Here is a 15,455-nt window from a genome sequence, read left to right as displayed (position 1 = left end):
AAAACCCTTCCATGCAACTCATTTTCCAAAACTAAGCACACATGCTCTTACTGCCACCCAAATTCATTTCATTGCAAAGATCTTTCTTCATATGTGTGGTTAATCTTCTTCATATCTTACTTACCTGTCCTTGTGCATTTGTGACCAGTTGACCGGATACCCCTTGAAGACTGGAGAGTGCATTTCCAAAGACCTGTGAGCTTGCTATAGAGCCCATAGCTGCTGCTGCCGCCACTGCTGCCTGGTTTGCTAAGGGATTATTAACCATCTGAAAAATACAAGCGTGGGGAAAAAATGGGAGCCGATTGACAACAATGAATATCGCATTGTAGCAAAAGCTGCACCAATAATTGGCACGTGTTGTTCATCTAGAGCAGTGGTTCCCAACCTTTTATTGGTTAAGGAACCCCATGTAAAATTATGAGGAACTCTAATCCTCCCTAACAGCGCGGCTGACATCAGATGCATTGTAAATTCTTCTGTATTTGGTACAATTGTAAAATCATCTGAAAGTTACAGGGAACCTTTTAGGGAGGCCCGGGGATCCCAAGATTCCTAGGAACCCTGGTGGAAAAACACTGATCTAGAGACTAATGGGCTCCTTCACTTATATGTGCAGACGTACAGTAGCACTGTTTACTGTAGCTTCACAAAGTTTCTTTACAATTACAATTTGTCAGCGTACACAGAGATTGTTACATTTTATTTCTTTTTTGAAGATTACTAGAAAAATGTTGATGTTTTCAGATGTAAAAAAAATGCGTAAAGTCCATTTTTTTCTCTCAAAATGTATTCTTATTCAAACATTACACACATTTTAGAGTTTCTTTAAGATTGTAGCACAACCTGCAAAAGTCTCCAAATTAGGATACTCACATACTGTACAGTACGTGTCTATTGGAAAAATGTATGTTGCTGACTTTTGACTTCTGGGTTTTGGCCATTTCTACTCCCTTTGATGCCATGCAAATGAAAGGAATTCAGCACAATGAATTGCTCATGTAGTTTACTGAAGGAGACCCATAATGGATATTAATTAAAAAATAAAGGTGTGCTAAAGTGCGTCTTAAAATTAAACTAACATTGATTCTATTAATTTCTAATCATGTATAATACTCAAAATTCTAATGAAATTCATATAACCAAATAACTTTTACAATAATACAACACAAATCAAGTGTCCAGGTCCTCATGAACCAGTTTAGATATTCAGAAACTGACTTCTGAATGATAAAGAACCTAAAAAGTGTAATGAAAAACTTCTCAATGTGATATTCCAATATCGTACTGATCAGACGAACGTGTTCCGTAGCTCCCGCAGCTCTCTCGCAGAAGATGCCCCAAACTTCTAAATGATTTGTGTGAAACAAGAAAAGAGAGAAGAACAGAGAGCCTCATAGCGTAAAACCATTTATTAAAAGTATAAGTTATCATAGGTGAGTATTATGCTTACAATTTCAAAATGTAACAATCGTTTATCAATCTCAATTGAATCGTTTTCTGAAACCTGCCCCCTTCAATGTTGATGAAGAGACGTCCTCTGATGTTGCACCTATCCCACAGGTTGACCCACATGATGGAAGCGGAAGTAACGTCATGCATACAGACACAGGGGAACAAGAGGGTTCAGATAGCAAAGCCCAATTGGCAGTCATCCTATGCGTTTTGTTGAACATAAGTCCACTTCATCAGGCATTCGATTCATTCTAAACCACCATGGATTTATACCCATGGATCCCTCCTCATTAGTTCCGTGCAAACTGGTTCATGAAAAAAACATTAAATGGGACTCGTCTCCAAACCAAACCATGTGTTATAGAAAATAGAAATATATATATTGGAAAATATGTAAAGAATATATATGCAAAGATCCAAAAAAGTACAAAATATTTATATACCGTAGTATATACAGTATACACATATTCATAAACTGACATATTCCTACACTTCTATAAATGGATAAAGCAACTGTTTAATATTTAGCTAATTAAAAAATATATATATCAGTTATGCATTAGATACAAATACTGGTAAATCATATTTGTACAATTTTTTAACAGGCTATACTGTACCTATCATACATATGAGGGAAATCCCCTTCTATAGATAACACAGAAACTGCGTAAGGAAGAACTGGAAAAGATTAAACAAAAATTTAAAAAAAAGTCCATTATTAGTATCTGTACAGAAAAGACCAACACACATATATCTTATTCCTGTTATAATTTAGCATCTAAAGACACAATTCTGAAACTTTCTGGATCTACTAGTTAGATACCATGATACCCAAAGGTTTGAATGAAGAATTTGATTTAGTTCCCTTCATTATGCATAAGTAGTTTAACTGGGCCAAATAGTGTATATAGATGCTAAATCATAACAGGAATAAGATATGTGTGCTTATGAAATGTTTTTAATAATGAATATTTGTAATAAATAGATTGTCAGTGGTATATTGTTATGTACTATATGGTTTGAAGACAAGAGTCCCATTTCATGTTTTTCCTTGAACCAATATGCAAGGAACCAATGAGGAGGGATCATTGGGTATAAATCCACGGTGGTTTAAAATTAATCTATTCCCTGATGAAGTGGACTTGTTTTCCAGTAAACGCATGGGAGAAATTCTAATTGGGCTTTACTATCTGAACTCTCTTGTTCCCCTGTGTCTGTACAGTATGTGTGACGTCACTTCCGCTTCCACCACGTACTGTAGGTCAACAAGAGGGAGCTGCAACATTAGAGGACATCTCCATCAACATTGAAGAGGACGTACAGGTTCTGGAAAGTGATTCAAATGAGTTTGATAAATGATTGTTACATTGTGGAATTATAAGCGCAAAACTCACCTACTGTATGATACTTATACTTTTGATAAATGGTTTAACACCATGAGGCTCTGTACACTTCACTCTTTTCTTGTTTTACTACAGTATGCTTTGACATTGTATTCAATAGAAATTCTCTTTGTTGGAAGACTCTACGGTGGAGGGTTTTTGGCACTTTTTGAACTTACTGTACCAAAACTTACTTTGTCTGTTGTAGCCATGTATCAGCTTCACATTGCAAGGCCATTAACCATCCTCAAACTGACTCAAACTGACTCAAAGGGTCAAAACAGCTGTCAGTGAGTAGGTTTACTGGCTCTGCACTTCTTTAACCCAGGCTGTGCTGAAAAGGCTGTGTAATACGGCAGTCATAAGCTTATAGGGGTCCATGTTAAAATGGATAAGAAGTAAAAAGTGAGACACTGAGTGCTCAATTGCACGTCATTACCGTGGCTGCAGTGGAAGCACTGTGTGGAAGTTTGAGCTAGCTGGGAATGTGTGTGTTAATCAATTTCTGACTGGTAAAAGTTGTAATGGAGGTAGGTGGCACCTCCCCCCAGAGCTCGCTCCTCTTCACCTTTTTAACTTGGGAGGTCTTTTCACTTTGCTGAAAAGAACAGGATCTACTATGGTTCTTTCCCCTCATACAGAGGTAGAGGGAAGGGTTCACAGTGTAGTGTAGGACCTGCATTCATTTTGGTTATACCTTGACATGGTATGCAGGCTTATGCCGCTTTGGCCAAAGGGTTTAACTAAATAACCAAGTAAATATTATTATTATTGAAGTATTTAAACTTTATATTTATTACTTTATATGTTTTGTCAATTAGATGTAGCATTGGGCACCCCTGTCTTTTGTTGTAAAGGTAGGTATGTGTCTGAGATGTGAACGTGCTCACAAGTGATATTTGTATTTGCTGTACACTGTACGGTGAGGTTTTGTTTGTTTTTTTCCATTTTTTTACTCACCATAATTTACGTTGTGTTTAGGAGATTATCAAAGCCAAGACAGAGACCAAATATTACCAAATCTGTTTTCCCAATCTAATGGATGTACATTTATGTTAATTTGACAATCTATATTTGATCGATATTGTAAAACGTAGAGGAGCATACACAATATTTGCCCCTAACGGTATTATTTAATTTAATACACAAGACAAAAAAGGGGAGAGTGACTTGCCAAGGCCAGAACTGGTTCCCCCCATGAGGGGAGGGTCCCCTCAAACATTGTGTACTTTGTAAAATGATTTAAAAAAAATATTTTTACACGTGCTCTGGATCCTTCTACAAGTTCTCATTTTTTTTATATATGGGCTATTTAAATATTCAAGATGCACCGACCGTCAGCTCTCCTTTTTTGTGTGTATATATATATATATATATATATATATTAGTGATGTTTCCGTCATAGCATAAGATCATGTGTCCCAGATTAACAACCCAGACAGTTTTAGCAGGCTTTGCGACCACCGTCCAGCAGGCCTAGGGGACTGTGCCAGCTTTCTTTGCTGGGTAGAACTCTTTTCTGTCCCCCTTCTCTGGGAACAGCCGTTTCTCTCACTGTGTATAATCACTTCCTGACTTTTAAAACACCATGAGCAATCAGGAGTTCAGCCTGCTTAATTAGCCAGCAGCTGCTGCAGGCTTCTAGAGGGAGATTAACTCTCTGTGCGTTGGAAAGTCCCATAGCTGCCCTATTCCAGCACCTAGAGGACAGTGATGGTATCACTATATATATATATATATATATATATATATATATATATATATATAAGAAAAACAAAACAGAGAGCGCACGCCCCATAGTGTGATACTGTAACTTTATCAAAGGGATAAAGTTTGATAAAGTTGCATTTGTTGCGACGAAACGCATCAGGGACGTACCTTGCGACACTACGTCATCACATTGTGTATGGCCGAGGAGCACATGGAATTATACTGCACCGACACACTTTATTCGAGCAAATACCCGGTATGTACCTGGCAGATACCTGGAATGCGCCGCTCCTCACCTCTAACAAGCCCCGTTGTGTTTGCCTTCCCAGCCTGGGTTCATGCCTGGCTGACGGGCGGCTGATCTGTTAAATGATAATGATTAGGATTTAATAGGCTGCAATGCTTCGCGTGTCTACCAGATGGCATAAATTCATGAATTGTAATGCAGTATATATATATGTACTGTGCAGTATTGCAGCCAGCGGGAATAAAATGCTTCAATCCCTGCCGGAAAATAACTCAATGCACTCGGGCAGAAAACAGTCACAAACCTCAATACACCCGGGTATACCCGAATTCGTGGGACTAGCCGAGCTCGAATAAAGTGTGTCGCCAGTGTATGAAGGCCAACTCTGATACCAGACTGTTCTGGAGGATTTTGAGTGAACCGGAGACACAGTACTGCTTGGGAGACTGATTCCTGTTGTTCGTGGTCTGCTGCGGTTTTGGACCTGCCTGGTGGTGATTATTAATCAGATACTGCCTAATTTTATCTTGTACATTGTGAGTGTTTTTAATCCCCCCACCCATTCTTCCCTACATTAAATGTTACAGTATCACACTATGGGGCGTGCGCTCTCTGTTTTGTTTTTCTCATAGATTTTGCTGTGGAACTGGTTAATCCATGTAAGAGCTGCCGTGGGCCCCTGGATCCTGCACTTTGTCCTGTTATACCTATCAGGACTCTTCTCTAGGGTTTGGACATTGGACTTTGATTGTGATATTATTTATAATAGTGTTCTATTTAGTATATTATTTTATATTGATATTTATTTAACAGGTTGTTTTGTTATCACATGTTGTTATTTGCATTTGCATTTATTTTATCTTTTGGCGCTACTTTCTTTCCTCTCTCTCTCTCTCTCTCTCTCTCTATATATATATATATATATATATATATATATATATTGTGACAAAAGTACCCTTTTGCTATGTACCTTTTGTCCAGAGTCACCACTTTCACACAGCCTTCCAGGTAGAGGAGACACTCTTCTGACACAGGGGTGAAAAAAAAAGCTTTGGCCTATTTATTTTGCCATTCAAATGTTACAGCAGATAACATGAGTAAATCAAACAAACAAAACAAAAGTCCTTACTCTCCTGAGCACAAAACAGCTTTCTCAGTACAAACTTCTCTGAGAGTAAAAAAGGTCTGCCTTTCTCTGCTCAGAGCAGGTTTTTTTTAATCAGCTCCCTGCCTCAATCAGCAGCTGCAGCCATGTGAAACCAGGAAGAGATAGAAGTCCCGGTCTGGACTCCACCTGGCAAATATCCAAAACGTGGAAAGGGGCAGAACCCCTGCAATAATTGAGGGCCATAATATACACTTTTCACTACCGTTCCCTCATATCTGTCACAATATATATATGTATATTAGATAGATAGATAGATAGATAGATAGATAGATAGATAGATAGATAGATAGATAGATAGATAGATAGATAGATAGATAGATAGATAGTTTTGTTTTTTAAATCGAGGACTCCTCTGGTCAGTAGTCAGGAATAATATGACCAGAATACTACTATTTTCTGTATATAAAATAACATACAATAGGGCCATCCAGTAGCAAACGTGATGATGAGATTCTGCACAGAAAGACCTCAGAGGACTCTTCTTGAAGCTGTTTGAGCAGTGTTTCTAATGTGGCTGCAAGATGAAGCAAGAGGACTATATGCAAACATCTACCCTTAACATCTATAGCTATTCAACTATATCCTTCTAACTGCATATTCTTCTACATTCAGACAAGAATTCCTCGGTAAGGTCCAAGATTAAATGTTACGCTGGTGCTCTAAACTAGAGATGCGTGAATGTCTCACAGTTCCGTTTGTGAACATTCAGGTATTCATGAGTTTTGTTAAAGGGTTTACTCATGTATTTCCATTTCACAACGATTTTCCTGAAACAATATACATGAATATGCTGTACATAGCAACTGCAGCCAGTTCAGCATGAATTCCCTGTTTACAGTTCTGAGAAATCTTATGGTTCTCTCACATGCACTGTAACCAGTGCCCCCTCTTGCAACCTCACACTGCAAAGTACTAATAAACAGTTGTTATAGTATATTCAGGCCTAGGGTATTCCGCCCAAGAGTCCTGACCTTCAAGGAGTGTGTAATAGTAGTCTGGGTCCCAAAAGACAAGAACACTTCCTGCACTTGCTCCAAAGAGGCAAGTCATTCTTTATAGCCAGTCAGTATAATCATCACTTGACTCAATCAGTTAGACTTGTCATTAGATTTGCCCTGTCAGTATCATTAACATTATCAAGTTCCAACTTAAACTCAAATAAGTTAAGGATGTATTTCTGTGTGTCTCTGCTCTATTTATGGTATTTGCATGAAAGAATTCCGTTTTCTGAAGAGCGCACTTTTCAAAACAACAATTTAAGCTTTTTAACGCTTGGCCATCTTTTTTTGCGAATAATGAGGCCTCGTGAGCAGAGAAATGTCAAAATGTGCCTGTTTTTGGAACTTGTATGAAAGTTTTGCGCATCTCTACTTCATGTCTGTTTATTATTATTGCATTCAGTTTAAACATTGGACTGACATTCCTTTACCTACAGTATGTTTTAAGTCTATTGTGAATCATTGCACAACTCTCAGACGATCTCACTGTAAACAATGGTCAACATAGTGGTTTTACTAATCACTATAGGTGATAAAAGAATAATGTTACTGTAAATAAATCACTAGTTATTATAAGAGTTCTAACAGCTCGTCAGTGAAAGTAACCTTTATGACATTTGAAAGACAAACCTCAATGGTGACATTCTAGGCTAGGATGCTGATGTGTTAATAATATGTTCTCTGATCACAAACATATCTGGCATGGTAGGGCATGGAGAGAGCTGATGTTACTGGGTGATGGAGCAACAAGCGTGAGCAGACTGCTACTTGTGTACTAGCTGTCTGAAACAAAACATTATATGAGCTATTACTGTTCTCTGTAACTGAAGAGGCCTCTAATAGAACACCAGTAAATACAAGCATACAACCTCAATGTGAGGATCAATGGGAGGAGCTACTACCCATTTAGGAAGAGAAGAGGAAATCCATCAATAAGTGTATATATATATATATATATATATGTAGCCATGCCATCTGTGGCTACTAGTCTGCTTCCCTCCTGGCAGTAAGCCCTGGTACATGCAGGCCTTGCCAGTAGTTGGGGTTTTCCTCCTCCTTGGAGCTGCACTTGAGTGACTGCGGGAGGCGGTGACATCAGGCCTGGGCATGACCAACTATGAGTCAGACCTGATGCCCTCCTCCTGGCTGTACTTAAGGGCAGGTACCGCCCAAATTTAGCAGTGCCTATCTCCACTTGAGGAAGACAGGCCACACATTGGAGAGGCTGATTATAGGGCCTTCTCCAGTCCTCTTCCCTCCGGAGTGTGGAAAATACCTCTTCCTCTGCTAGGGAGGCAGGGAAGAGCTAGGACAGCTCCGGGTGCCCTTGGCCTGTAGTGACGGTCCAGAGACTATCCTTCAGTGGTAGCGGAGAGTTACTGCATCGAGCAGAAGACTGATTGTTACTGTGCTGTACAGAAGAGATAATAAACCATTCCTCTTTGCATATAAAGTACCTCCTGCCTGGTGCGTGACCTTACTGGGGGGAGAGGTAATAGTTCTACCGGGGGAGATCAGCTTCAGTTCCTGCAGCCTACGGCAGATGGAGGCGCTGCACTGCTAAAGCGATATGTAGGGTATGAACCCCAGAAGCCTAGTTCTGTGTCCCCAATACCACAGGCGGATGACTCAGCCCATCTATTAACAGCACGTATCATGCACCACACGACTAGTAATGAACAAATCTCCCACCGGTGGGGGAAACCCCGTTACATATATATTGCTTTATTTTTGTTAAATAAATACTGACACGGTGTAATATGTCATGTGTTGTTGTTCATCTGAGGTTGTATTTACCTAATTTTAAGACCTGCGAAGGAACAGATTATTGTTATTATGTCCTGAAATGTAAAACCATAGAATTCAAAGAGGGTGTACTTTCTTTTTCACACAACTGTATATACAACTTATGTATGTAAAGTAAAACCCCTGGACAATAAGGAAAAGGTTGCATAGCTGAGTATCTTGCGTCCAGGATGGGGTTAATATTGCAATGTTTCAAAAACGCTGGATGATGCTGTAATTGGGTGGAATTTGATAGATGTGTGGAGTTTTGTTAAGTTAGGTTTGACAGCTTTAAATCTTTTCCCACTACTTTAGTAGCACAAAAGAAAGCAGTAACACCCAACCTTTATTTTTTTTAAACTATTTGAGTATTATTTTGATTCTGTCAGTGATTGTCGTTTGAATTATTTTTTTGTCACACCTGCATTAGGTCTTGCCCGTGATATATTAAGTCAATGATGGCAAATTTGGTGAATTGGCACAAAATTAGGCCTGGGGGAATGAAACAACACCTTTAGCTAGAAGGCTGGGGTCTGGGGTAGCCCTCTAGTAGATGGCATTGGTGTACCTACCCACATGATCTTTAAGGCAAGTAGGAAGCTGTCAGTAGGGAAGCTTAATAATGAAAGGAAGCTGGCAATTATCCTTTTTTTTCCACATTGTTACATTTTTATAAAGTTGTGGTTGTTCTTGTGTGTTGGTGTCTTTATTGGGGATAAAGTATGAATGGCTGTGTGGAAGGGCTATTGAGGAGTTCTGCAGCCAAGCTGATTACTATATTCTCCTGGCTGCAAAACTTTCACAAAATCAATGCAAAATAATTCAACAAAGGCAAAATCTCACTGCCTTCTATGGGATTCATTTTTTTTTTAATATATACTGTATGGGGCTCTCATTTTGCTCCAGTTTTTCAGCCTGCAGACTTTAGCACAGTGTTTCTCCCGGCTTCCTAGGAGCCCTTGGGTTCCCCGGGCATCTCTAAAGAATTCCCTGTAATTTTTTGGCCATTTGAAAATTGTATAAAATACAGAAGAATTTACAATGCATCTGATCACAGAGTTGCTATTAGAGAGGGTTAGGGGTTCCGCAGAATTTCATTTAGGGTTCCTTAACCAAAAATAGATTGGAAACCACTGCTTTGGTATATAGAAACCAAAGGGTCTGCCCACTAATATCAATGCAAGATTCGGCCCAACCATTTTCCTGCAGCTCTGGGGAAGGTGGCAGCTTTATTTTGCAACTGTTTTACCTAAAAGAAGTTTGGAAAAAGTGTATATTTTATATCATATAAAATGCTAATACACATTGTACTTTTGTTGTACTGTATAAGAAATGACAGATCACACAAAATGAGTATTTCAATGTGCAGTGATTTGACTGGAGATTGTCCATACTGTTTTTATGAGAAGAAATAAAATAAGAATAAAACCATCTTGGTTACTATTAGACGTACGAAGCAAACACACATTGACCACTGTGTGCTTTTAACTTCCGTGCAGCGATAAATCCAGCTTGTGTCTGTATCTGTCCTCTACAAGTTTTTGCTTTTGACTTACATCATATTTTATATCTCAGGAGAAAATGTGTTGAACAGAGACAAACTTTTATGTCGCTTCTTTTAATACCAAATAGAAGGACCATCTGGTATTCTGCCTTGTGCGCCCATACAATTAAGCATATAAAAAAATCAGACGAATCCAGATTATACTGTAGCTAATGGGCATTTCATTTGGGGTACATTACCAACTGAATAAATATATCAAGAGTTAAAAAGCGCTGAATAATACGGCATGATTGATTTCATCCAAAATAAAACCTGCAAGTGAATATCACGGAAAAGTATGTTTTTCAGATAAAGTATACTGTAAGTAAAGCTTGTTTCAGAAATGCAAAATGGACTAGTGGTACTGAATTATTATCCAAACTCCTTAGCTGACACTTATTTTATTAAATCTAGATTGATACCTGCTACAAATGTACAGTATTTAGTTGGTTACCAGATATTTGTGTCATAGTCTTATCATTCAAAAATGCCACCTAAATTACTTGAATTACCAGTATCTGAATTCTCGGATGGGCAGACTTATAGCAAACGCTCAAAGCATGCTGTGGTAATTGTAGATTGTGATGTCGATACAGGGATAAAATGCATGTGACGTTAATTAACCCAGTGGAAACTGATATGTTCCACTTATCATTTATTCATTAGCTAACACTGCACTAAATATATCAGGTTATGATAACCACCTTCAGAGACCAATGCCTCTCATACGGTATATGCAGTCATTCTGAGGTCAAAGTGGAATATGCAGCTAATACCAGACGTAAAGGTGGGAAAACTGCCTTTAATTGTTAAGTTATACCTAAAGACATGGAATTTGACAGCCGTTTCGAACCTCTTCTGCCATCTAGTATGCCCATTTCCCTACAGTATCGAACGTAAAACCTCAGAACCTATTTTATCCTTGCCTTTCTTTCAGTTCTTTCATATTTAGGATAGCTTTACTGTATTAGCCTCTACCATCTTTGTTCCAGGGCTGTTTCACCTTTTCTGTGAAGAAGTACTTGCAGATGTAGTCAGACATATTGTTTTTAGAGCCGCAGACTAGCACACGAAAACCCGCGGCCCAATCGCATCACCAAAAACAGTACATTTTGCTTCTGAATGGATCTCTGCAACATCAATCCTACCGGACCAGACCGTCCTGTCCAACCCCCGTGATGACGTATGTAGCCCCCATTTCCCTATGCCTAAGGGAAACCGTGGGCGACTACGCGTGCTGCTAATACCTATACGCTCACAAGAGGCCTGAGCCTTCTGTGTGCCTGGGGCGAGCTCTCTCTCTCTTAGTGCAGCACCTCAACTTATGAGGGACCCCAGCGTTGGCGGGATTACCCCTCAGAGGAACCAATACAACAGTAGTAAACAACACACTACACAATATATATATAACGGAGCTTTACTGTACACAATATATAACACACATAAAGCCGTGACCCCAAACACTGAGTGGTGCCCTCAAAGTACTGAGGGTGCTGTGGCATCAATAGTCCCAGCAATCCCACTCAATGTGAGGTAGCGCTACACCCTGTGAATGTTGGTGCACGTTGGGTACCTGCCTAGGTACTCCAGTACCCAAGTGTAAAAATGTAAAAAAAAAACCCTCTCTCTTTCTCTTTCTAATTCTTTGTTTATCTTGCTCTCTTTCTATCTCTCTCTCTCCCTTCCCTCACTACACAGTCCCTCACACCCTCTCTCTTCCCTCATCAAAAAGTGTTTGAAAAACAGGCAGGAAGTGGGAGTGAAAATAAATGCTTTTGGGTTCGGATTCTACAGAAACCGCATGGACAGAATCCACCGGCGGATTCCGAAGATTCCGCACAAATTTCAACGAACGCAATCCGCCTCCGGATTTAAATTATGTAGATCGGACTGCACCCAAAAGGCCGGGGAAAATCCACGGAACGTATTTTGACTTGTTCGCCCAATTCTACTAAGTTCCCACCCACAATTACATCTGACCTAATATTACTCACCATTGTATTGTATTGTATGTCTTTATTTATATAGCGCCAAAAGTGTACTCAGCGCTTCGTAAAGAATACAGTACAGGGAATTATAATACTACAATAAGTGCAGCAAAATCAGACAATAGGAAAGGATATCCCTGCCCCGAAGAGCTTACAATCTAAGAGATTTGATGGGGAACTTACAGAGACAGTAGGTGAGGGAATAAGTGTTGTAGATGGCAGTGCTTGGTCACAATGGGTGGTAGGAGTGACTGAGTGTGGGACAGTAACCATGAGTACAGACTATTGGGATGCTTGATTTGTGGGGCAAGTTTTAAGGTTAGTCAAATAACTTAAGGGTTAACACACATTACAGGGGAAGAGATGGCAGGGAGGCATGGGTGAAAACAGGTGTGAATGTCTGGCTTCAGGCTTATGGGAGATCCCCAGCAGCAGGAAGGAGTAGATAGAGGGTGTGAATAGAGGATTTGTGGGGGTGCTTTTTATTGAGGGGTAAAGAGGTTGTTGGAAGAGAGGTGTATAAATAATGGTGCAGTGGGGAGAACAGATATGTTCACAAAGGAGTGAGGAAACAGTAAACAGAAAAAGCAATAGGGAGGGCATAGTGAGATGCAGGAGGAGAGATTCCAAGTTATTGGAGGATAGGAAGAGTACAAAGAATCACAGCTTTTCGAATGTTAAGTTCTCACAGTTGCAAAGTTGTTGTACAGAGTCCCGATCTTCCTCCAATCTTCACCTCCAATTTCAACTCCAAAATTAACTCTGCCACACACTTTAACTGGGACATTTAAGATTGGACTCACAGCCAAATGGCTTCACAGCCAAGACAGTTTGTCTTAAATACTCTATTCACATGCAATTGAATAACAATTAAGGGAGGGGTTTGCCTATTCAGCTCAATGAAACATACCCCAATAGTCCATTAAATCATAGTTTCTCTTGTTGGTAGAATTCAGCTCAATGAAACATACCCCAATAGGCAATTACATCTTAAATTTTCTTGTTGGTAGATTTCAGCTCATTCACCATTCCACTATGGCCCAGATCAAGAGGTCAAGTGCTAATAATATGCCATAATTAAAATAACTAACAGATGTTATATTCCCTGAGGTTACCACATATCCACAAAGTTAATTATATGCAAAAACAACAGCTGTTGTATACATGTTAAATTAGCACTACCTTGCGTTAGCTTCAAATAAGCCTGTTAAGCCTGTCTTACTTAAAGAGGGGAGAGAGTGAGACATAATGTATGTATGTATATATCCTTTTCCTTGTTGATTATTGATGTTGATCAGCTTTGTGAGGTATTGGACCTTCAATGTGATTGGTCAGACTCCTCCCCCCACCCCATTCTTGTCCTACTGTAAGAAACAGAGGAGTTTAATTAGCAGTACTTTTTATTATATTGTGTTCCCTGATGAAAAAGTTGTGTACTACGAAACGCGTTGGAACGTAATATTTTGGTCTATGGACGATATTCGTAACTTTCTCTGCACTATTCTCAGCCCACATCAAGCCCCGGTGATGTATAGGTGACGTCCTCAGCCTAAGCCGTTAGAGACACAGTCGCTGAGTGCTGCGCCGGCTTGCTGGTCAAGCCCCGCTGAGAAACTTCTCACCACGAGACATCATCGCCCTGGATGGAGTACGGCATAGGATTCAACTTCGTGACGCCTGTGGGAACAGCTGGTGATGGTGCCGCGGTAAACCTTATCAATACGCCATATCATATGCTTTAAAGAACTGCTATTCAGTCTGTGCAATACTGACCTTTTCCAGAATACAACCATTTTTAACATACTTCACCATGAGAGTTGTGCACTTATCCTTCTTTTGTTTTCATGGCAAACCATGCTTCTAAGGGGTTAATATTTACTGTAATGTATTTAGGTTGGTTTATCTTATCTTGCCTTGCCATTATATACATAGGAAAGACACGGATAACACCAGCCTGGAGTACTGTAGGTGATATTTGCAGTATTTCTGCCGTTAATCCCGTTCCAATGCATGGCCGTTAATACAAAAAAATGCGGTATTAGGCCTCTTTATTTATCGATCCAATATTTTTAACGGATCCTATAACAAAGTGCGTTATTTTTGGCAGTGCAATGTTGATGTATCGCACTATAAAAATAACACACTTTTTTGGCCGGTAATATTGCATTTTTAGGTTACTACAGTTTAATGTATCCGGGCCTAAATATTGCCCTGTCTGTTTTTAGTGTAAAAATATTGTATACCATTTTCTAAAATAAGGCCCCAAATGCCTATTTGTATAAATGACAGATTATTTATGCTGTAAAGCCGCGTCCCTGTGCTGGAGGGTTTTGTAGTCCCATTAAATTTAATGGCGGCTTCACAGCATATTGAATAGGGACCAAAGACGGCAGGTATAAACTTTCAAATTATTTTGAAGGCACTTTCTCAACAAGAAGAATTATTTTTGCCTTTGAGGAAGACATGTCACAGAGAGCTTGATGTCCTACTAATGGGCCTTTATTCTGCACAGTGGGGCGTTTTGTTTTTTTCTTTCCCTTTGGTGGTGATAACTACCTTTTTTGAACTGTTTTCATTCTCTCCATAAGTCTTTTGAATTGTGTTAATGTGAAACCCGTTACAGTAGGCAAAATAAGAAGAATTGCTTGAAGTCCGTGCAGAACTTTCTCTTCTTCGCAGGTCATGAATCCTGTGTACGACGGTAGATTTGTTGAGTCGTGCTATTCAATATATTTGTACATTTCAGCTTCTGGCTTTTGCAAACATTTTTTGCACCCCCCAAAAGATTTAAATATTTTTTTCTAATTCAATGAAAATGACATATGCATGAAAATTGTCCGAAAAAGAACAGGAAAAAACGACAGAAGAAAAAAAAGCATGATTGGAAACCGATAAAATACTCCAACAAATAAGCAAAAAGCTTCCATCATGGACTATAGGTGTCATGGAGGACTGAAAACATTGAGGGAATTTATGATATGTCGATCCAAGGTGGGAAGGGAGCGATTGTCTCAGGAACACCCCAGGAAAAAAGAACATATAATAATGGTGCAGTAAATCAACACAATGTTGGTATAGTTGAGTCTTGGCTCTATAAAAATGCCTACTTACAGCAGGTCAGTGTTTAAACAGCATTGGTCTACACAGCAGGTAGATGTGGATCGGGACAGCAGGTAAGA

At 39.4% G+C, this 15,455-nt stretch overlaps 1 protein-coding gene across 7 annotated transcripts in view; it reads right to left on the bottom strand.

Annotated features, from left to right (window-relative positions):
• The window catches only part of POU6F2 (POU class 6 homeobox 2), a 536,643-nt gene that overhangs the window by 91,246 nt on the left and 429,942 nt on the right, over positions 1-15,455 (bottom strand). For all 7 annotated transcript variants that reach the window (XR_012799221.1, XM_075586664.1, XM_075586659.1 and 4 more), the window contains exon 6: positions 125-268. Coding sequence is in view for 6 of the 7 variants with exons in the window: in XM_075586664.1 (XP_075442779.1) it covers positions 125-268 (144 nt within the window). In the remaining variant the exon portion in view is untranslated. The remainder of the gene's footprint in view (positions 1-124; positions 269-15,455) is intronic.

This window comes from Ascaphus truei, chromosome 2, assembly GCF_040206685.1.
Source record: "Ascaphus truei isolate aAscTru1 chromosome 2, aAscTru1.hap1, whole genome shotgun sequence".
NCBI lineage: Eukaryota > Metazoa > Chordata > Amphibia > Anura > Ascaphidae > Ascaphus > Ascaphus truei.
This window is presented reverse-complemented; position numbering and strand designations above follow the sequence as displayed.